Below are 23,641 nucleotides of genomic sequence, written 5' to 3'. Positions count from 1 at the left end.
TAAAATGTACATTTGTGTTTGTACTTTAAGTTTTTAACATGACACACGAGGGAAATAATTTGACCTAATCCTTGACCCTTATGTTTTTTTATTTTTTTCTAATTATTTAGTTGTAATTAGAGGTTAAATACTCTGCTTCTCCACTTTTCTGCGTCTGTTATCTCACTGGAAACACACTTACAATCCAGGGCAATTTGAATGTTAAACTGTTAATAATGTAGCTGCCTATCCCTTTCATGAAAACCATTTTATTTCTGTATGCTTTAAGACATTTTGAATATTCAATAAAGATAATGTTGAGGGAAGATATCTTGTTTTTAATACATGTATTTTATTTTTCATACTTTACACATTTGTATTGGAGAACGTAACGTTTAAAAGTTAATTTGATTTGACCGCATCGACACGTTTGTGTACAAATCCAAAACTGAACGGGAATTCGGGATCTCTTCGTCAAGCCTACAGACAGCGCCATCTGGTGGATATCTCCTGTCATAGATTGGAATTCCTCTGTGCCTCCTCCTCCACGCTGTAGCCTCTTTTGCCCTCCCACTCGTATCGTGGGAATCCTGGAACACCGGCAACACAGAGTGGACTGGGAAAAAAAAGTGTGAGAACCAACTACTTTGACCTAACTTTCGTTTATATAATATGCTTGACTTAGCTTGAACATGGGATCGCTTATGTTTTGGCGTTCATTATAACGTAGCCACAGCCAGTTGTCACGTTGCTAGCTGTGCTCCAGCAGGAGCTGCTAACGCATTCAAATTCTCCTCCAGAGACTACATTAATGGTGCACGCTTATGCAACCAGCCGAGTGAGTGATATGAAAGGATCTCTCTCTCCGTTTGCAATATCTTATGTTTATTAAATTCTTATCACCACCTTCCGTTACAACGAAGCTAATGTACGTGGATGGGCGGAGTTTGGAGTTGGAACGCTTACTCGCTTACTCGCTTTTTGGGGAATTAAAATCGGTCTACGTTTATCAAATTGCACAGAGGCTCTTTTGTTATAGTTTGAGGTTTGCAAATGGCTGGTTGGGGAGGGTTTGAATATTGTGCAGGTCCTCGGTTTACGACGGAATTGCGTTCCTACCCAAATTTGTATGCAAGTCGAAAGAGCGCTCTGATGTCATAAACTACTAGATATTCATATTTGTATGAAAAATACTTAAGGAGTAGCTATAGATGTAAACCAATAACAAGTGGGGGAAAATACTCGCACTCTACTTGTAGAACTACAGAATACAGATACTTGTTATAAATAAATAAAAAGACAGACAAATGTACTAATGCTGCTTCAGCTCCATTCCTGAAGAAAACGTAAAAATGTACATGTCAAGTAATACCCGTTTTGTTAACTTGAAACAACAGAAAAACAAAAGAAAAACACTTTTTGGGACACAAAATTGTTTCACTATTTCATCAACCGGGGATACGGGGTGGGGGAGGGTTGTGATAACTGAAAAAAATGATTTGATCTGTGCTTTTTCAGATGGCACTGAGAATTTGTTTTTACTTCAGAAGATTGTGGCTTTTAGGTCGCCACGAGCATTCACCTCAAATTATTCTCCTAAATAAGGGCGTGGATGGATTAAAAAAAAATATATATTGCATTATCATCATTAATGATCCCTGGGTCAATATTCTTTTAACTGCTTTTTTTTTCTGCCTCATGAGATCCCAAGATTTCAATTAATCATGATCCACAGTTGGCTTTAAAGTAACAAGAACTCAGTAGAATGTGCAGAAATGTATTCTCAAGTGTAGGGAGTAAAAGTAAAAAGTACTCAGAAAAATAAATACTCAAGTAGAGTACCTTAAAAATGTACTTGAGTACAGTAACAAAAACAGTAATTACAACAAATTCATTGTGTGCAATTTGCAAACTTGACCCATACTAAGACTGTGCAGTACGTGTGTGTTTCTTCAGAGCAATTTCCCGTCATGGTGAACCAGGTTCAGCGAGCCGATGGCAGCTGGCAGTCTTGCAAGAGTGACTCCAGCGGGGCGGGCACCAGCGGCGGGGAGAGCTCCAAGGAGAGCTCCCGGTGTTCCACACCGGTGCTGGACGCAGATCGTTCGGACAGGCTCCGGGACAAGATGAGGAGGAGGATCGAGTCCGGGGACCACTGGTTCTCTCTCGAATTCTTTCCCCCTCGGACGGCCACGGGTGCAGTCAATCTCATCTCTAGGTATGCTTGTCATGTCAGTTCTTTGTTCTGTATTTATATTGTCTGATCACAACAAAACCCTTTTCATATGGAGAAAGTTTTGAGAGCCAACAGTCACCGTCATGAAACCATGAAATTCATTGAGCAGGTGAGTTTCAAGTATGCAACATTTTAGCATTCTTAACTTGTAAAAAATGTGTTCATAGCCACCGTTAATAATAAAATTAAGCCTCAGTCTACATAGTCATACACTGTCATTTTTTAGATTATTTTCTGGTTATTTTAGAAAAAGTTTTTAACTAACATCGGTTCTTGTCATTCGTGTAAAATATTGTTTTAACCCTTCAAATTCCAGTTTGTTTGAACAATGCGTATGTTGTACCTTTAAAAATTATCACTTTAAATTGCTATTGGTTAAAAAGTGTCTTGTAATCTATACAATCTTTTGTTTTTCTTTTTTAAGACAAAAGGTTTTCATTTACCTTGACTAGTTTCGGCGTCGAGTGCCTTATTCTAAATTGTAGTCTCAGTTTCCCCATAAATTTCTAAATGGTACAGTCTTCAGTACAACTCATGAGCCACTTTAACCTCATCCACTATCTCTGACTGGCCCTTGCAGTATTTCTAAAGTCAAAAGAAAACATAAAATATGTGGAGCGTTTTTGTGCATGTGCAAGCACGGGCAGTGCAAGTGAGCACGAGCCACCAACTTGTGGCTTCAGTGTTGCTGACTTAGCGAATTTGTCGCTATAATTAGCCTCTTCTCTGAAGCGACAATTCCAAAAGTGGTCCTCGCGTTGGCAACATTCCGACACGTGGTAGTTTTTAGACTGATAATCATTGGCGGTTGTCCCAACTAGGAATGGTTAATACGAGTTGGTGGTTGGTGCTCATAATGTCAGCACACCAAGGTTATTTTAGTTAACTAAAATTCACGAAAAAAAAGCAAACATTCAAAAAACAAATAAATCAATAAAATAAAAATAAAAATGGTTTTTAAAAAAAACCGAACTGAAGAATTAGAATTATAGCAAAAATGTCCTTTGTTTTAGTCATTGGTAATCAATTTAATGCATGAGCCTTTGGGGATAATTAATTTTGATATTAACCGAAATGAGGACATTTGAAAGTGTGTCACACAAAAGAAAAGCATCTTCAGATGACGTTGCTCCCATGGTGTTTTTTAAATATTGCGCACAAGTAATATACACTTTAAGAAAACAAATAAAACTCAAATTAATACTGAAACTAACTAAAACTATAAGCATTTGTGAAATTACTAAAACTAATAACAACTAACAGAACCACTCTGAAAACTAATTAAAACAAACTCAATTTAAAAAACAAAACTCAAAACGAAATAAAAACAAACTCAAATGAAAAATTACAAAACTATAATAACCATGCAGCACACATATAAACTAAACACATAAAATACAGGAAAAATAGATGCACACTGTTGACTTACTATTTTTTTTTTTTTACTAAATAGTAATATAATGTTAATGTAATGTAGATGACTGCTTCTAATATTATTTTCTGACTATAACATCCGCAAATAGCAGCTTATTGAAATAATACAATATAATGCTTTAAATAATGCATTCAATCAGAAACACAATGAAGGTTAGTACATTCGCGTGTTCCAGTTTCTCACACTGTTGATCACCCCTTTAGAAAATGGTCTAAATTCAAATGTGAATCTTGTATGTGGTCGGCAGAGGGCATCTCCGCTTCTTAAAATCAGAATTGCTGCAACGTGTGAGCTGAAATGCCAAAGAAAGTCAAACAATGTACACTTAGCTAAGATGATTTTCCATCATTCATCCATTTTCTATAGCGCTTATCCTAATTAGGGTCGTAGGTGTCCCGAACAGACATATTCAAATGCAGTATTCGGACGCCTCTATTAACCCTAAACCGAGTATTGAATTGAAGCACGTCATTCCTTTTTTCAGATTTGACCGTATGGGCTCTGGAGGGCCACTTTTCATCGACATCACGTGGCATCCCGCCGGAGATCCGGGCTCAGACAAGGAAACGTCGTCCATGATGATCGCCAGCACGGCAGTCAACTATTGCGGCCTGGAGAGCATCCTCCACCTAACATGCTGCGACCAGACCAAAGACAAGATCACTGGTTACCTGGCCAAAGCGAAGCACCTGGGCCTGAAAAACATCATGGCCCTAAGAGGAGGTAGCAGAGTCATTTTTGATCTCTTATCATTTGGCAGACTACGTTTTTGAGCACATTTGGTTTCTAATAATGCTGGTATATCCACAGACCCAGTGGGTGCAGACTGGGAGGAAGAGGAAAGTTGCTTCAATTACGCTATTGACCTTGTCAGACACATCCGATCCGAGTTTGACGACTACTTTGACATATGTGTAGCGGGTACGGACTTGATTCAGAATACACGCCCTTTAGCCCGATTTGCGCTTGTCACCGATTACGGTATGCGTGTGGTGCAGGTTATCCCACTGGCCACCCGGAGGCAGGAAGCTATGAGGAAGATCTGCAACACCTGAAGGAGAAGGTGGACGCTGGAGCCAATTTTGTAATCACGCAGCTCTTTTTCAGGGCGGAAACGTACCTTAAATTCCTTGATGACTGCCGGGCAGTTGGGATCGCGTGTCCCGTCCTGCCTGGGATCTTCCCCATTCAGGTAAGAACTACAACTACTGAGATCGATCGCTTGATGTCAGACATTTTAGTTGCCAAAGCGTATGAAACGGCAAAACGCAACGGGCGGTGTAAAGCGGCTATCGTTGGAGTCAAATGGCGCGAAAATGATGTGTGGATTTCGGTTGCGTTTGTCTGCAGAGCTACCAGTCCCTGCGTCAGCTTGTCAAGCTGTCCAAACTGGAGGTGCCGGAGGAGATCATGGAAGTCATCGAGCCCATCAAAGACAATGACGCAGCCATTCGGAACTACGGAATCCAATTGGCGGTGGAGATGTGCAAAGTGTTGCTGCAAAGTGGCAAGGTGCCCGGCCTGCACTTCTACACTCTAAATCGAGAAGTCGCCACCATGGAAGTCCTCCGGCAACTCGGCCTGTGGATAGAGGACCCAAGGTGAGTGATTCCCGTGGCTGCCAAATATGCTAAATGCAAATTAAAATGCAGCCCAAAAAACTAAATAATAAGCTGAACTCAAAGATCTCAGATTTTTAATGCACACAAAAGGCCTAAAGCTGTATTAGTGCGCACTTCTTCTTTGCCGAGATAATGTATCCAACTCAGAAGTGTGACGTACCAAGGTGCTGATTTGAGTGTGATTGTTGCACTTGTGCTGCCCACAACAAAGGCCACCATAAAATCCTTCAACCAATCAATCAAACTTTATTTACTCAGTGTTTTTCATACATAAAAATGCATCTTATGTATATTTATCACACAGCACAATGGCACAAAGGGTTCAAATGAGGGAGTGTTCAATTGACATATTTTGAGGCCCGCCGTTGTGCCGTTCATCCACAACCTCACCTCATGTTGCAGCTTAAAACGCACGACCCCATGTTGCAAGGATCTGTACTAGGGATGCACCGAAATTAAAAAAATTGAAATGAAAAAACAAAAACAATAACCGAAAATGCTTGGCCGAAAACCCAAACGCCGAAAAAAAATCTTTTTAGAATTTTTTATATATATATATATATATATAGGGGTGTGAATTGCTTAGTACCTGGTGATTCGATTCGTAACACAATTCATTGGTCACGATTCGATTCGATACAGATTAATCCCGACACGAATCTATAAATTCATTGTTGCGAATTTTTTTTTTACTCGAATTTAGAAAATACTAATCATTAAACTTGTACATGCACACTGTAAGATTTGTATGAAAATTTATTTATTTATCGGAAAATTCAGGCTTATAACTGAGCCACTGCATGTAACAAACAGGTTTCATTTTTGAACAGCACTGAAATAATATATTATATATATATATATATATATATATATATATATATATATATATATATATATATATATATACATATATATATATATATATATATATATATATATATATATATATATATATATTAAGGCTTAATGTTCCATTCATATAACATTCTTCCATCCTTAATGTGTGAATCCTAACCCTATGTAAGACGTTTTGTTGAATATTCCCATAAAAAATTGATGTTTAAAAATCGATTCGGCCGCATATCGAATCGATTCAAGAATTGTGCGCTGTAATATCGCGATATATTGCCAAATCGATTTTTTCTAACACCCCTAATGTTAGACGCAGCTCTTGTCTCGCTCATGTGAAATAAATTCATTCATCATGTAAAGGAACCGGGTGCCGTGTTGCTTATTCAACGCGGGGCTTTATTTGCATTTCAGCAGCAAACTATTTGCTACGACACTTCAGTTGCAGAACAACAAGTTTGATCGCTGTAAGATAGCGCATAGCTGCTACACGCACACACTTGCCTTGTGTTGTCTTCCGCGTCCGCTTCTCTCGCTGGCGAACACACCATACGGAGATCACGATATTGCTTTCCGCTAACACTTTGTGCCGTAGCCATTATTCCTCGCCGCTGATTTGAGATAGCATCGACCGAGTTAGCCTCAAGACGCTAGCTTTCGGCTACTGCTCATGAATTAACATTGAGGTGGAACGCTCACCCCGGCGTTTAATTCATACATACGCTTGCTTGCAGCATTTTTTTTCCGCTTGCGTTACCCCAACATCCTATTTCGGTCATAATTTGTCGGCTCCAATTTTATTTCGGCCGAATGCCGAAAAATGCATATTTTTCTCATTTTCGGCCAAAACTTTTCGATGGCCGAATATTCGGTGCATCACTAATCAGTATACAATTCACGGCTCTAAAGCGAACCATATTCGTTGTATTGAACTTCAGCTTCCATTTGGTTCAATACACACACACGAGGCCATCCTCGTTGAAAGCAATCAGCGATAATGAAGGGAGGGGCCCCTCCGATTGGCACTCGTGCAGATATTTGTGTGTGTGCTTCTTTGTCCGTCTCGTGTCTCTCAGTGTGTGAGGCGGGGTTCACCAACACAGACGGCGTGGACAGAATAAATACGTTAAGAACTTTATGATGACCAGATTATTAATCATTCATGATCTCAGCAACAGATTACTAACACAGATTGAGGCAAATTTGAGAAAATAAATGTCGGCTCGTGCAAATTGGGAGCAAAAAACAGAAACGTTGCATTGACCGCTTCTTCCCGTCGCATCGCCTCAACTGCTGTCGACTGAAGATCTTGTTTTTCCTGTCAGGCGGCCTCTTCCCTGGGCGGTGAGCGCACATCCCAAGCGAAAGGTCGAGGACGTGCGACCCATCTTCTGGGCATCCAGGCCCAAGAGCTACATCTACAGAACGCAGGAATGGGATGAGTTTCCAAATGGCAGATGGTAAGATGTTTGACACTTTGCTTTAATTTAGGAAGGAGATGAAAGGAATATGGTTTATTATTGATTGCTTTCCGTAAAAGATAAAAGCCTATCTCGGGAAACGGATGAAAGGTCACGCTGTTGTTGATTTTCCTACTAGGGGTAACTCCTCATCTCCGGCTTTTGGTGAGTTAAATGATTACTACTTGTTCTACTTGAAGAGCAAGTCATCCAAAGACGCCCTGCTGGAGATGTGGGGAGAGGAGCTGAAGAATGAGGCGAGCGTCTACGAGGTCTTTACCTGCTACATCACCGCTCAGCCAAATCAAAACGGGCACAAGGTAGATGTCTTTCCCTCTTCGTATGTGTACGGGTAGCTACCAAAACGTGCGTTGCTACCTTAATGAGAGTTTAGTTGTAAAGGGGAGGGGGGGGAGAGTAATGAAAGTATTGTGACTTGAAGTTTGACGATATATCGATATCGCAATAAATCGTGATACTTTTGTCTCCTGATAGATTATCGATTCGCCTTCGCAAGTATCGCGATATTTGTAGTTAACTCATTCACTGCCATTGACGGCTATACACGTCAAAAATTCTTTTGAACTATTTCTATTAGTTTCACTTTTTTCCCCCCACTTTTGAGTATGAAAACCTAGGGAAAAAATATTGTACATTTAGAACAATTAATTGTGAGTTAACTATTAAAGTAATGCGATTAATTACAATTCAAAATTGTAATCGCCTGCTGCCCCTAATTAAAAAAATAAAATAAAATCTTAAAAACCCCCAAAGATTATTAAAAAAAATGTCTAGGTTTTCATACTCTTGCTAACAAAAGTGGGAATTTTTTTTTTAAACTTTATAGTAATTGTTCAAATGAATTTTGGCATCAATGGCAGTGAATGAGTTAATATACAGCCACTATAACGGCTCCATTGTTCATTACTTATTGAGCAATTACTTGGCAGGCCGCTAGGGGGAGCTCCTCATAAGAGTGGCGGGGAAATGTATGGAAGTCTTCAGGCGAAGAAGACTCATGAGCTTACTTTTACTTGTGTAAGACTTTTATTTTCTGTCAAGCAACTGACTCCGTTTTGCATACGTAACATTTTAAAACATATTTTATGGTTTGGTATGGACTTTTTGCAGCACACAATTTCTGAGGAATGTTAATATTGATTTTTATTGGATTTAATATTTAAGTAATTTCATTTATTTACTTTGGAATGTTACGGTACAGTTCATTAAATGAAACAATTCACTATGTAACTGACAATAGTGTTTAAGAAAGACACAAATTTGTTCACAGAAAGTGGTCTCTGTTAAGAAGACATTTGTAATTGTTTAAAAAAAATACACTAAAGTACTCACTGTGAAGAAGACACCAGTTTTAATATTTTTGTTTCAGTGATGGTACGAAAAGAAAATATTTTCTCATTGAAAAAACATCAATTTATGTCTTGAGTAGTTTTATCGTAGATTAGCGTGAATTTATTACCTGACCAATATATCGGCAATCGCGGTATCGTCATTTTGCGAGATAATCGTTAAGCCTCGTATCGCATATCGTATCGTGAGGTACCCAGAGCTTCCCACCCCTAATTGTGATACCCACGCATGTGGGCAAGGAGAGCCAGATTCTCCGATGCACTTTTTGCATGTTTATTGAACAGGACAAACACATTGACGCAACAAATATCTCAGGGCTCTTGATAGTGTAAATTTGCTTGAAGAATGGAGCGGGCCGTGCTTTGTCCACACAAATCAAGCACTAAGCGTTCCTTTTTGTCAGGTGATGTGCTTGCCGTGGAATGACGAGCCTCTGGCCCAGGAAACCAACCTACTGAAGGATGAACTGGAGAAAGTGAACAGACGAGGCGTGCTCACCATCAACTCACAGCCCAACATTAACGGCAAACCCTCCACGGACCCAATAGTGGGCTGGGGCCCTCCCGGAGGTTACGTCTTTCAGAAAGTACGAAGACTTTGCGTTTGCCGCAATCCTCAGTATCTTCAAATGAAATGTTGCTCACATACGACATGTCAACCATTTCTACCCAACAGGCCTATCTGGAGTTCTTCACCTCCAGCGAAAACGTGTCTGCTCTCCTGGAAGTACTGAAGAAGTACGAACCCCGCGTCAACTACCACATTGTTAACGTGCACGTAAGTTGAAACAGGAAGTGGCGCCTTTTCCGATGTGTCTCGGTCCGCGTGTAACCACAGATTTTGCGCACAAAGGGTCATAACCTCACCAACGCTCCGGACATGCAACCTAATGCCGTCACGTGGGGGATATTCCCCGGCAGGGAGATCGTTCAGCCCACCATTGTGGACCCGGTCAGCTTTATGTTCTGGAAGGTACGAACACGGGCGTGAGATATTTACAAATTCTACACGGATGCTTCATGTTGCCTATAACAAGCTCGTCCTGATGTTTCCTCAGGATGAGGCCTTCGCCTTGTGGATCGAGCAGTGGGCCAAACTGTACGAGGACGAGTCACCTTCTCGGATGATCATCAAATATATTCATGATAACTACTTCCTGGTCAATCTGGTGGACAACGACTTCCCATTGGACAACTGTCTGTGGCAAGTGATCGAGGACATGTTTGAACAGCTCGGTGCTTCTCCACAGTCGCTACCCCATGAAATGTCATCATAGTCTGATGAGAATGTTTTTTACAGGACACCAAAAAAAAAAAAGCACCCCTAAGCTATTTTGGAACGCTGCTATTAGAAAGAAAATGTTTACTTTACAATATTTTTTTAGCCAGTGTTTGATTTCTTTTGTACTTTAACGATTTTAGCCAGAAAGACAGAAATGAAGAACCTTATAATTGTCATATACAGTTATTTTTTCATTACTTTCATCCATGTTACTCTATTTGTTTTTAGTTGTTTTTGTGTGTTTTAGTTTCTATTTACTGAGCTCAGTTTTTTTAACTGCACATTGGAAACCACCGTCAAATGTGATTTTAATTGTAATTATACTAAAGCGTGCCATTGTGCGTAAAAACCTATTGCATATAAGAGTAAAAAAAAAAAAAGTTTGTGTGTGTGTGTTATCTGAATTTTTGCACTTCTCATCACACCCCGGTGGCCCGACACACCCACATAGTGGCACGGTTTATGTACAACCCTGATAGTGCTCGACCCCAGTTGAAGTTTTTTTTCCCCGTTATTAACTCATTCACTGCCATTGACGGCTATAGACGTCAAAGATTCATTTCAACTATTTCTATTCGTTTAACTTTTTTTTTTCACTTTTTTTAACAAGAGTATGAAAACCTAGATTTTTAAAATGTTTTATTTAGAACAGTTATTGTATTTAGAACAGGTATAAATTTGGTTTGTGATTAATTGTGAATTAACTACTGAAGTCATGCGATTAATTACGATTAAAAAATTGTAATCGCATGACGCCCCTAATTTTTAATTACCTTTTCTTTTTTTAAATCACGACAGGCGATTACATTTTTTAATTGTAATTAATTGCTTGACTTCACTAGTTGACTCATGATTAATCACAAATTTTACATCTGTTCTAAATGTACAATATAATAACAATTTTTTTCTAGGTTTTTGTACTTTTGTTAACAAAAGTGGAAAAAAATGTTATACGAATAGAAATAGTTTTAAAAAAATTTTTTTACGTCTCTAGCCGTCAATGGCAGTGAATGAGTTAAGATGAAAATGGTGTAGAGCATGTCATTCACAAAGTTTGCGTTGTCCAATGAGTAACCTCTCAAACAATTACAGATAACCAAGAGCCACTTCAGGGCTAGTATATTTATTTTCATTCATGGGACTGTCATGTATTTGTGTGATTGGTTAAACACCAGCCCTTCTACCTTTTAGCACCGAAACTGAGCAGAACATATGAGTCTACCCAGTTTGACTGTATGAACTAAAAAATATATTTGGGCCTAACAACCGGATGAACTGGGATTAAAATATGTACCCCAAAGAAGGAAATACAAGCACAGTTTTCAAAGGTCAGGATCATCTCTGAGTGTGTTGAACTCTTCAGCGGCCGAGTATTTATTCACACTACGACCAGCTGATTGTCGAAAGCCTGCGGAAATCTCATCAAAGGTGCGTCCTTTGGTTTCGGGCACCTTGAAGTAGGTGAAGATGAAGAAGCCCAGCAGGAAAACTGTGAAGATGATGAAGACGTAAGGGCCACAGAGTTGCTGAAAGGAGACAAATGCAAATATTCAAGTTGTGGTACAGCACAGCACAGAAAACAGCGAAAGTCTTCATCAACAGTTTTTCAGTTGAATCAAAAGTAGTCAACAGAAAAGTATTGGAGCCAAGTAACTTGATTCTAGAGAAGTGAATGAGCAGAAAAGGCTGGAGTTTAAAGCTACTGAAAGCAGAAAAAAAGAATTTCCAGAGCCGTATTTGAATCGCTACTGCCACCTCAAAAATGAAACTGAACATTATGAACAGCGGAGCTAAGGTGTTAATCTACTAATTAAAAAATGTTTCAGTCGTAAAAGGTAAAAAAAAAAAAGGCTATTGGAAAGATATTTTTGAGCAAAAAAATCTTGCCTGTACAGAAGCTCAAATGGTCCTATAAATTATTAACTCATTCACTGCCATAAATTCATTTAAAAAAAAAGATTATTAAAAACTAGGGGCGACAGGCGATTAAAATGTTTAATTGTAATTAATCGCATGACTTCACTAGTTAACTCACAACATTTATATCTGTTCTAAATGTACAATAAAAAAATTCGAGGTTTTCATACTCTTGTTAACAAAAGTGAAAAAAAAAGTTAAACTAATAGAAATTGTTTCAATGAATTTTTGACGTTTATTGCCGTCAATGGCAATGAATGAATAAAAAAAGAAAGAAAACATTGTAAAAAATTTGGGGCATCAGGCGATTAAAATTTGTAATCATAATTAATTGCATGACTTCACTAGTTAACTCACAATTAATCACACATTTTATATCTGTTCTAAATGTACAATAACAAAAGTGGGAAAAAATATTAAACTAATAGAAATAGTTCAAATGAATTTTTTACATTTATAGCCGCCAATGACAGTGAATGAGTTAATACTCTTAACATCTGTTTCAATATTCTATTGCGTAATAATTCCTTCTTTTTTTTTTCAGGTTTGTATCTGACGATGACTCCATCCTATCGATTTTTATCCGTGCCGCATATTTAGCGTGACAGACAAGTGACAAAATTCTTATTGAGAAAAAACAACAACCTTACCTCAACATATGGAAAGCTCATGCCAACGGCAAAATTGGCAGACCAGTTAGAGAAGCCAGCGACTGCGACGGCAGCAGGCCGTGGCCCCTGACTGAAGAGCTCTGCCACAATGAACCACGGGATGGGGCCAGGGCCGATTTCAAAAAAGGCTACAAAGCTAAGGATGGCCACAATGCTCACATAGGACATCCAGCTGTATTGATCCTGCGGGGCACAGCGACTCTCAGTAGGAATAACACCACAGTTGTTACGATGACTTATAACGTATCACAGAAAAGCTGATCACAAAGTAACAGCAATCCCTGCAATGAAAACATGATGACATCATTTCATACACTTACCAACAAGGCCATAGCAAGGGTTAGAGCAACTGCAGAAATTGCCATTCCCATCAACCCGGTCAGGTGGAGGGGCCTTCTGCCCACTCGCTCCACCACAAACAACTGCACAAAAAGACAGCGTTATACTTCTCAACTGAAGCTATTTCCATTTTCCCAAAATGTCGTGACTTACAGAAACGACTGTGAAAACTGTATTTACTATTCCTGCTCCGATGGTTGCATAGACAGGCTGGGACACACCTGCCTTTGCAAAGATTCCCGTTGAATAGTAGAACACCTAAAGGGGGGAGGACAAGAAAGGAATTGAGGATGTTTGTATTGATTTATTTTTGATTGCAGTGTTAGTAGAGTCCACCAAAATATCAAAACAGGAGAATTCAATGTTACTTATAAATTGAGTGTAAATGCTGAAAATGTGATGCCAAACAGAAAAGTTGGACAATTAATTGGATTTTTTAAAATGCAGAATGTATGATTTGGAACATTTAAGTCAACAGTTACATAGAAAGATGACAAGCCGTGGAGGCAATGCTAAAGCAGATCAATGTGACTTGTACATCTTGCCGAGTGCCGTCAAAGTTAAAGCGTTACTTAACTCATTCCTTAATCACAAAAAAATATTGCATTAATCATGGTATTAAGGCAGATTAATCACACTATTGATTTTGACGGCAGATGGTTACGTTAACGGTAGCGCAGGTTGTGTTTGGGCAATAAACATAACTACATACAGAATATTCAGAATATTTGTTCATGTCAAAATATTGAGGTCATGTTCTTTTACATTTTAAATTATCCAAGTAATTAACTGCTTACAAAAGGAGGAGGATGAGCGTGTGCAGTGGATCAAAAAATGTTGAAGACGTCCTCATAACATAAAATGTAGAAAGAACATACAGGTGCTCTTCAAATTTGGCAAGAAAAAAATATTGTGATTAATCACCATTAATCAAAATTCTCAAATGTGATTAATCAGATTTTTTTTTTAAAAAAGGGTAATGGTTTGGCCACCTCTAATTTTGCCCCTGCGTGTTCCGGTCCTATTTGTAAAGAGAATTTGTGGAAAAACTAGCATTGTGACCGTTGGTATGCAAATTTAGCAACATAAGTATAATGCTAAATCCACTTGACAAGGATTTGACATCTTGTCCATGTATTGAGTTTCACATAAGAGTTGGCTCGCAAAAGTTGATTATTTCGACACCATTCCCAGCAGTCAAGTAATATTTTAAATGAGAATGAATAAAAACATGCCAGAATTTTGTTTACAGAAAGAAAGCAAGCGGAGTAGAGAATTTGCTAAGGCCAACTGTTACAGATTATATATCTTTCCTTATAGCCGTGTCCTAATTCTCATGGAAATCATCCTCAATCTTTTATTACACTAAGAGTTCATACAAATAAGAACACACCAGTACAAAAAAAGAAAAACAGATACTGTGCATACTGCATATTAAATAACATTTATACAAACTATTTCACGAATGCAATCTAACCTTGGAGGTAAATCTATAACTGCTTTTAATGCTGACCATGCAGTGCTTCTACTATGAAATGGTCGAATGCAGACATTTAGCGAGCTAAGCAGTTGTTAGCTGTTAACATATTAACAATAGCTATGCTAATGTATAGCGAGATAGCAAAACGGAGAAACAAAATGGAATGGAACCCGAATTAAAGTTATGTCGAAATCACTTGCAATTTTTTTTTTGTCAGCTAATTTTCTTCATTAAAACATTATGACCTTATACTACTTACTTCTACATACTGCGAAATTGCTGTGTTGCTAACTCTGCCACGAAGCACGAGAGGTATTGTTTCGATCACCATGTGATCAGGTTAACGGGTTAAAGAGGTTGCAAAATCAATATCAACAATTGATTATTTTGCTTTCTTCTTTTTTTTTTTTCTTATTACAGCACACTATCATTTGGCACAACCAGATCCAGCAGATAGAGCTGCACCTTCATGCTTCATGCAATTCAATTGGACTGTGGCGGAAGCTGACAGCTGATTGGACAAAAAAAAAAAAAATCCACATACATGTACAAGAAAAAATGCTATGAAAAATAAATACAATTTAATGGAGCAAATATTATAATTTAGGTTGTAAATGTAGGTCCGAACTTCTGATACCGCCCACCACTGGTGTTTGGTCGTTTGGCCTTGGTGGAGGTCCACACTTCACTGACTAGCACTATTCTGACACTGCTACTAAATATCAGGTTTCCTTCAGGATTAATAATGTAGCTTAAAGCTGAACTCGTCTTTATTTAGCGGAACGGCATGCACTAATGTACTGTATGTCAATCCCTCCACTTTCTATACTATTTATCCTGTTCAGGGTTACACAGAAGCTGAAATCAATCCCATGTGACTTGATGTTTGAAGACCAAGGCCGTGATCGCATGGCGCCGAATAGAACATAAACGTTGCCAGCCAACTTACAGCGTTGATCCCAGACAGCTGCTGCGAGAGCTGCAACATCACAGCAACAAGGATGGGCTGGCGATAAACGGGAGAACGCAAGATCTCCAATATCGTCACTTTTTTCTCCGCCATCATCTGCCGGCTCTCTTCCTTCATCTCTGTCATGTCCTCGTTCACGTTGTCGGTGCCACGCAGCTTCACCAACACTGCAAAATGAGAGGAAAGTGCACATTTTAATATGGATACATTTAGGTTAGATTTAAAGTAAATGTAAAAAATTAGGGGCGTCAAAAATTAGTGCGTTAATTTTGAGTTAATTTAAAGTTTCTTTGTTAACTCGTGATTAATGATGCCCCTTACTTGGCAAGCCTGTACAGGCGGAATTCCAGTCACAATGCAGCAGACGTGCCCACGTCAAAATTTAGCAGTAATAAATGTAATAATAATGCATTTATTTGTGGGGATTGGGGTTGTATTTCATTAATTTATTCAATTTATTTAATTTATTTTTTATTAATTTTATTATTTTATTATTTTATTTTTTATAATTTTTGTTATTTGATTTTTATTTATTTGAAAAATGTGCACAATTTTACAAGTTACTTCATGTTAAAGATGAGATGGCTCTTAATATGAAAAGAAAATGCACTGAGCCGTCACCATCGTCTTACAAATGCAATTATGCCATCTCGTGGCAGAAAAATTACCTCAACACAAATCAATATCACACTTGTTTTTACAGTACAGTACATATTTTAAATCTTACCTCAGTTTTATGAATTACTTTGAAATTACTGTATCAATGACTAAAAGATGCAACTTAATTAGTTTAGCATTTTTTTCCCACTTTTATGTTAACGAGTATGAATCTTAGAAAAAAAATTATATTGTACATTTTATTGTACTTTTAGAACAGATATAAAATTTGCGATTAATCGTGAGTTAACTATTCAAGTCTTGCGATTAATTACAATTAAAAATTTTAATCGTCTGACACCCCTAATTTTTATATTTTTAGTCGAAGATTAATTGCCCTGGGTGATTAAAAATGACAAGTTGCTAAATGTGCACAGAAAAAAATTGTAGTATGGGTAACTGTGAATATCTAATTGCTCTAATACTATCCAGTTCTGGTTGAAAATGTCATCACATTTCAACCCATTTAACACACATGTACCGTACTGCAAAGGAATACATATTGCATGATTCCTTTTTCTCCGAGAGTGTCTCACCATTGTTGGCTTTGCTCTCCTCGTTGCAGTTGATGAGGAGGTATCTTGGGCTCTCTGGGCAGAAGGGCAACAGGACAGACTGCACAATGGCTGGCAGCAAAGTGAACCCTAACAACACTGGCCAGAGGGAATCGTTCCCCATGATGGATTCGATCCCCAAAATCTGAACATATAAGGGGACATTGTCGCATCCATGATTAGTGTATTAGTTATTCCAAGTCAACGACAAATTGGACTATAAACTGCAACTTTTCCCCTTCAATTTAACCAAAGATGCATATTTTGCTGATTTGCCCGAACCCAGGAGTATATTGTTCTAAGTACGTGTATTTTAAAGACCCATAAAAATGCTGCCGTTGTTGTATTGAGGAAGAAGCAATTGACCTGCGCCAAGAGGATGCCGATGACGACGCCCAGCTGATGCAGCGTGCCCATTGCTCCTCGGAGAGACGTAGGGGAGATTTCCTCCACGTACATGGGCACAAAGCCAGTGGACAGGCCAGAATACAGGCCCACTACGAAGCGGCCAATGATGAGTAGTTCCCACGAGGCCGCCATCTTAGAGAAGCCCATGAGCAAAGCAGCGATAAGGGAAAGCACGTTGGCCATGAGCATGGAGTTCCTCCTACAGAAGCATACAATTCACTTTATTGGATTTCATTCACATTTATCCAAATTGGCTCAAGACTCCTACCTGCCAAAGCGGTTCACAAAGAGGCCAACGGAGAAGGAACCGAACATTCCACCCACGGAGAAGATGGCCACCGAAACGGACCACAGAGCTGTTAGTGTGGTCTGAGAGATGGGCTCGGAAAATCTGCTGGTCCACGTCTCATTGTAGAAATTTTCGATGATCTGAATCACAACAAAGCGAAAACAAACAAACATTTTTGTTTGGGTTCTGTGACCTTAACTTGCTGTAGTCCAGCAAGGGATTAATTACTATTCAAAATCAGGATTCAATGGGAATATTGTATACGGGAATGTACATGCTAATATACGACGGTGTATTAGGGCCACGTATAAATATATATATTTTTAGAGGGTGGGGGCAATATTCAGAAAAAAAAACCTCGCACATTTCCGAGTATTTTTCTCGCAAATTTGCCAGTTTATAAACTGGCAAATTTGCAAGTTTATATAGTGGCAGATTTGCAAAAAAAAAACTAAAAAAAATGTACGAGAAATACACGTAGCGTACTACGCGACTGTTTGTGCCAAAACTTTTCGGCCGGGTTTCCAAATAAGGAGATAGTAATTGCTTTAGCATAGATTAACCATATCATGTTAAGCATTCGCTGTTTGAACCGTTGTGTACGGCCACTGGCGCCTCGCTTTGTGAAGGTCCACACCCGGACGATCAAGCATTTAAGTTAATTTGGTAAAATGTACACACTCCACTAGTTTCGCACAATACATTTTGTAAATAGACACATAGGGCACATAACACACTCCAATTTTAATGCAAAAACTAAATTGAAACAGCATTTTCATAAATGAAATAAAAACGAAAATGAAAACTAACAAACTACATTTTAGCTAATGACTAACGGCAACCCAAGGAACATAGCCACACTCTCTTCTCTCCACAACAATTCAATACAGAAAACACTTTACGGCAGACCACAGTGATCCATGTGCCACTTCATACATTCCAGACTTGTAAACAAGACCTGTAGACACTTGAATTTCCCTCCCAAACACGAAAGATGCAATCCACAGTTCTTTATTGACAAGGATCCAAAATATTTGTTGTATTGAGTGTCATCTTGCGGCTTCACACGCCTCTGTAAAGCATCCCCGTGAATACTGAAGGTCACAGTTCAGTGGGGCTGTCATTACATAATCATGTGCAAATAGCACTCCTGCAGCTGTGACTTAAATATGGCAGACTGTTCAAACGTTCTCATCACACGTGCACCAAATGTCTCCGTCGGCCAAGTTTGTCCGTAACCATTCTCCACTGTACTACAAGCTTGATCCTAAAAATCTGTCTGGAGCCGCAAAACGTTTGAACATTGTGATGAATGAAACAGTGTGTTAGTGTTAGTCTAATGTCTTGAAGGCCCAAGAGCTGAATAGAGTTGCATCATAACAGAAAAATATGCAGCAGCCAATACTTCCAGATTCGTTTTCTTCTACCTTTTGCCTTCCGTTTATTTTTATTTTTATTTTTATTTTTTATGGAGAGCTCAGTTCATTCAGTAATTTTACCGGTTTGACATGTCATCATCATTGCTCTCCTTTTTTTTTTTTTTTTTTTCATTTATAAAATTTATATATTTTTTATACATTTTTATTTTGCATGTGCGTGTGTGCGTGCCTTCTGTTTTTGTCAATAATAGATAATTTCTTTCCATACTTAATTTTTCATACGTTTCTGCCTTTCTGTTAAAATTCTTAAATTTTTGGCAATTTTATGGACATATTATGGCAATTTTCTGCCTTCTTCCTTTTTGGGAAATTTTGTGGCTAATTGTTTGACATTTTTTTCCTGCCTTATTTGCTAACAATTTTCTGACATTTTTGCCAATTTTGTGGGCATTTTCTGGTAGTTTTCGGGATTTCTTCTTTTGATTTTGGACATTTTATAGTTGCTTTTTGAATGTTTTCTGCCTTTTTATTAAAATTCTATTTATTCAGTTCAATTAAAAGTTTGGCAATTTCATGGACATTTTATTGTAATTTTCTGCTTTTCTTCTTAACTTTTAGACATTTTATGGTGACTTTTTGGACATTTTTAGGTAATATTTAAAAACATTTTCATCTACCTTTTCCTGACAACCTAAAATTTGGGACACCGACATTTTTTTGATTTTTCAATTATTAATTTTCTATTTAATCATTAATTCGTTTGAATAATATTTTATCTAAAACATAAAAATAAATGTGTAAAAAATATGAATTTCTACTAATTTTTTAGAGATTCACACGGAGCCACAGGAGACGGACTAAAGAGTCACATGTGGCTCCAGAGCCGCAGGTTGCAGACCCCTGAGCTAGACAAACAGCAATTCACAATCACATTCCCATTTAAGGACTATATAGAGTCTTTGAAATCTGGGAGAAAGTCAGAGTAGCCTTAGAAAACCACACAAAGGAAGGCTGAAGCCAAGATTCAAACCACCAACCCCAGAACTGCGAGGCAGATGTGCGCACCACTCCCCACCGTGCCGCAATAAGCAAAACATTCAACCCTGTAATCCTTTAAGATGCCAACATAGCACTGTATAATCCTATTAACCTGCTCCATGTCACTTCAAATTTGAGTTAAAACCGCTCAGTGACTCACATTAGCACACAAAGTGCAAGCGTCAAATCGCATACATCTGAGCACATTGTTTACAAGTAGAAGAAAGAATTAAATGATTTGTGTTTAGATCCAGATTTAAATTTTAAATTTCTCACGATAAAATGCGATGTTAATACCGTCACTGGTACGGTTGCAGGACAAAGTATGTGTGCGTTACTCCACTTCATTATTTTGAGTTGGGTTGGGTTTAGAGTTCCCAGCCTCACATGTCACACAGCTGTGATACTCACATTTTGGGGAGCATTAATGACACCGGTGTTGTAACCGAACTGGAGGGAGCCAATCACCGCTGTGCTCGCAGCCATCATTAGCTGGGGTGTCACCTGTCATAAGACACAAGGTTAAAAAAAAATTATCCAAAAAAAAAAAATCTCAGTAACAATTCAATATTCATTACTGGGTAGTAGTCACTTTATAGATCCGGTTATCTTTTTTTTTACAACATGCTTTACCTACAAACATTTTTTATTTTTCACACAAACACAACAATATCCTAAATCCTAACATACAAATACAATATCCGTACATAGTGAGGCAGTTTGGGAAATTAACATTGGTAACACCTGAAAAAAGAAAACAAATAAAAATCTATTTGGTGATTGACCAATTACACAATTAATGACATGATTACCGACATGACCGGGGCTAGTTGTATCACTTTTTATATTTTTATATATTTCTTGAAATCAATACATCATATGTAAACAAAATGTCTACCAGATGAAAGACCAAAGTCTCAGGTATTTTTTTTGTATTCATGTCATTTTCATACTTTGTGTCAGTGCAGTTATAAACCATCAAATAGAGGGAGTGCACATGTGACATGTTGCCCCACCAATGGGTAAGTTGTCACACTCTTTGGGGTAAGATGTCACATTGGATTTTGCAGCTAATAAAACAAGGTCAAAATTATCCTTGTCCTCCTGTTTTTTTGTTTGTTTTTTTACAGACAGAGAAATTGTTTTCATTGATCTTGAAAATGTACCACAGTCATTTAGCATACTTTAACATAAAATATTATGAAATGGATTAAAGTCCTTAGGAACTGCTGGCATATAGGCCATAGCTCTCAGCCTCAAATGCCTGTTTCGCTTCCCTTAAACTGGAAATTTGAGATAAAATGTAATTTAAAAAAAAATAAAGCATTTCAGTTAATGGATGGATGGTTCATCACAAAACTTAAACTAGTCCTAACAAATGGGCATACTGTAGTTCCAACAACTGCAAAATCCATTTGTAAACAATGAAACAAAACCAGGCAAACTAATTTCCTCACTCTTCAGACTCATCATCTGAAGATCAATTCTGGCATGCGTAGTTGCGAGAGGTGCATTTTTTTATTGGCCCATTCTTTGCATATGTGACAACAAACCCATAAATGACTGAGACAAGTTGCCCCAAACTACCATGTTGGCTAATACTATGCTCTAGTTTAAAGTTATCTTAAAACAGAGCAGTGACTGAGGCATGACAAGATGCCTGACTCTCTCCTCTAACAAGTCCACATGATTTGCTGCTAGAATTTGTCTATGTGTGACGCCTGTTTCAAAATATATGTAGTTGAAAATGTTCACTTTGGGTTGTGAAAAACAGATAACTGGCACTCATCTCAGCTCACAATATGCTATTCTCTTCTCAGACAGTACACAACCCCTGACCATTTATTCAACGAAAACTAGTATTCCACTTTTTTGTTGCGCCCTCTGGTGGAGAAGAAAATTGCAACGTGACAACGTACCCCTGATACAACTAGCCGTGATCTCCCTTACAACTGAACACGGCATATGGTAATTAATAATGAACGCCTGTCTAATATTTTAATGATTTTAATTGTTGCTATTGCTACTTTGTGTTTGTTATAAAAGGAAACTAAATTGCTGGCCACTTGCCATTGTCCTTGTACTATGTTGCAGGGATCACTGTCTAGTCCGACTGCATTTAATTTAAGTAGATAAGAAGATCCACTTTTTACTATAGAGTATATAGGCACCACGGTCACACTCACCACCCGTAGAGTAAGTACTGTACCCTTGTGATAAAGTCATGACATTTTGCTTTCAATTTTAATTAGACAATAACACATTTTTGTTTTTCTGTCCATCCATTTTCTATAGTGCTTGTCTTGTACTTGACACTCCGTACTATAAGTAAAAGTACAGATACAGTACTTGTTTTAAAAATAAAAAAATAAACGACTCTTGCTCTTAAATAATAGTAAAACGTAGACATTCTTATGTACTTAAGTACAAAGGTAAAATATTTATATTGTACACAATAGTTGTTTTTTTATCATGTGATTCAACAAAAACTTGTTGTTTATTAAATATACTTTACATAATGCTCATACTGAGAAAGAAAAACAATCATGCTGCATGTTGTTGTAGTATGCTTTCAAAATAACATTTGCTAATGTTGTGAACTGAGTCATAAAAAATTGCTAAGTTATCAAATGATAAAAAATATTTTTTTATAAATCACCTAACTTTTGTGTTTTTTTCAGATTAGACTGAGAATTTCACGCCACAGGCTGGAAGTTTTTCAACACATTCATTTACCACAAACAATTTTGTAGCCAACAACATCCAACAGTTACCCTAAATAATGCCAAGGATGGGGAATATCTTGCTTCTCCACATCTGTTACGTATGCTTCCTAGAGCTTATTTTGACAAAGGAGCAGAAAGTTCAAATTTAAGGAGTAAAAGTAAAAGGTCAGAAAACTAATTCTTATGTAGCAGTTCACAACTATGCTTGAAAAATGTACTTAAGTGCAGTAACAAAGTATTTGTACTTAGTTACTTCCTACCACTGACAATAACTGACGCCAAAAAATAAAGTTGCCCGTTTGTCAACAAACCATCTTGAAGTCACATTTGAAAAGGTCATTTTTGACGATCAACATGTAGCCTATTGATTTGAGGTCAGACTTTCTTTTGAGCAATGCCACGCAACATCAACAAATTTCTTGAATCGAAGAGAATCAAGTGTAAATTTGTGACCTCAACATAACTGACTGACTGCACAGCACAGCCAAATCCAGTGTAAGTAATCTTCACACTTGGCGGGAACTGCAATACTACTGAGCAATCTTATTAGTGGATGTACACATGTAACATACGTTGGATTTGTATATAATTAGGTGTACGTGATCTCGCCTGAAATATCATTCCATCATTTACATATTCAATAGATCATTCTACATTCTTTCATAGATCTTTATGTCACACACATTACCTCTCCAATGCACTCCATGATGACTTTTAACACACTTGAATAAAAATAAAAAAAGAAGAAGTAATTTCTGTAATCCGTTAGGTAACTATGATAACATATTTTAAAAAGCACATGGTCATGGTGCTCCGTGAGCAGACGCAACTCTACAAAGATGCTCGCAAACCTTTCTCAGCACTGCACTGAGCAGCTTAATGACATCAGCCCTAAAGTGGATCTGGCGAGATCACTGTGCTGATTGGCCGAGAGGAAAAAACAACACAACACATGGTCGCCACACAATGCCAAGCTGATG

The 23,641-nt window shown here is 37.9% G+C and overlaps 2 protein-coding genes across 6 annotated transcripts; one reads left to right on the top strand and one right to left on the bottom strand.

Annotated features, from left to right (window-relative positions):
* Window positions 1–477: 477 nt before the first annotated feature.
* mthfr (methylenetetrahydrofolate reductase (NAD(P)H)) lies at window positions 478–10,607 on the top strand. Of its 5 annotated transcripts, none has more exons than XM_086069719.1 (12): window positions 540–608; window positions 1,936–2,197; window positions 4,135–4,373; window positions 4,461–4,571; window positions 4,649–4,842; window positions 5,001–5,251; window positions 7,447–7,581; window positions 7,721–7,901; window positions 9,356–9,538; window positions 9,628–9,729; window positions 9,805–9,924; window positions 10,010–10,607. In XM_086069719.1, the coding sequence occupies exons 2-12, from the start codon at window positions 1,950–1,952 to the stop codon at window positions 10,226–10,228; spliced, it is 1,983 nt and encodes a 660-aa protein (XP_085925845.1). In that variant the 5' UTR covers window positions 540–608; window positions 1,936–1,949; the 3' UTR covers window positions 10,229–10,607. The 5 variants fall into 5 exon arrangements, with proteins under 5 accessions (XP_085925848.1, XP_085925850.1, XP_085925845.1 ...); XM_086069720.1 differs by having other exon boundaries at window positions 546–610; window positions 1,917–2,197; XM_086069721.1 differs by lacking the exons at window positions 540–608; window positions 1,936–2,197 and adding an exon at window positions 2,307–2,324.
* Window positions 10,608–11,340: 733 nt separating this feature from the next.
* On the bottom strand, window positions 11,341–23,517 carry LOC147179284 (solute carrier family 2, facilitated glucose transporter member 1-like). The gene is made up of 10 exons (XM_086069725.1): window positions 23,350–23,517; window positions 20,347–20,439; window positions 17,498–17,658; window positions 17,188–17,428; window positions 16,804–16,966; window positions 15,590–15,777; window positions 13,314–13,418; window positions 13,142–13,243; window positions 12,801–13,004; window positions 11,341–11,759 (listed from the first exon to the last, which is right to left on the bottom strand). Exons 1-10 carry the CDS (start codon window positions 23,365–23,367, stop codon window positions 11,556–11,558), a joined length of 1,479 nt encoding a protein of 492 aa, XP_085925851.1. The 5' UTR covers window positions 23,368–23,517; the 3' UTR covers window positions 11,341–11,555.
* Between the last annotated feature and the right edge of the window lie 124 nt (window positions 23,518–23,641).

The sequence above is a fragment of the Leptonotus elevatus genome, chromosome 2 (assembly GCF_054856555.1).
Source record: "Leptonotus elevatus isolate MCC_2025b chromosome 2, RoL_Lele_1.0, whole genome shotgun sequence".
In the NCBI taxonomy this organism is placed as follows: domain Eukaryota; kingdom Metazoa; phylum Chordata; class Actinopteri; order Syngnathiformes; family Syngnathidae; genus Leptonotus; species Leptonotus elevatus.
This window is presented reverse-complemented; position numbering and strand designations above follow the sequence as displayed.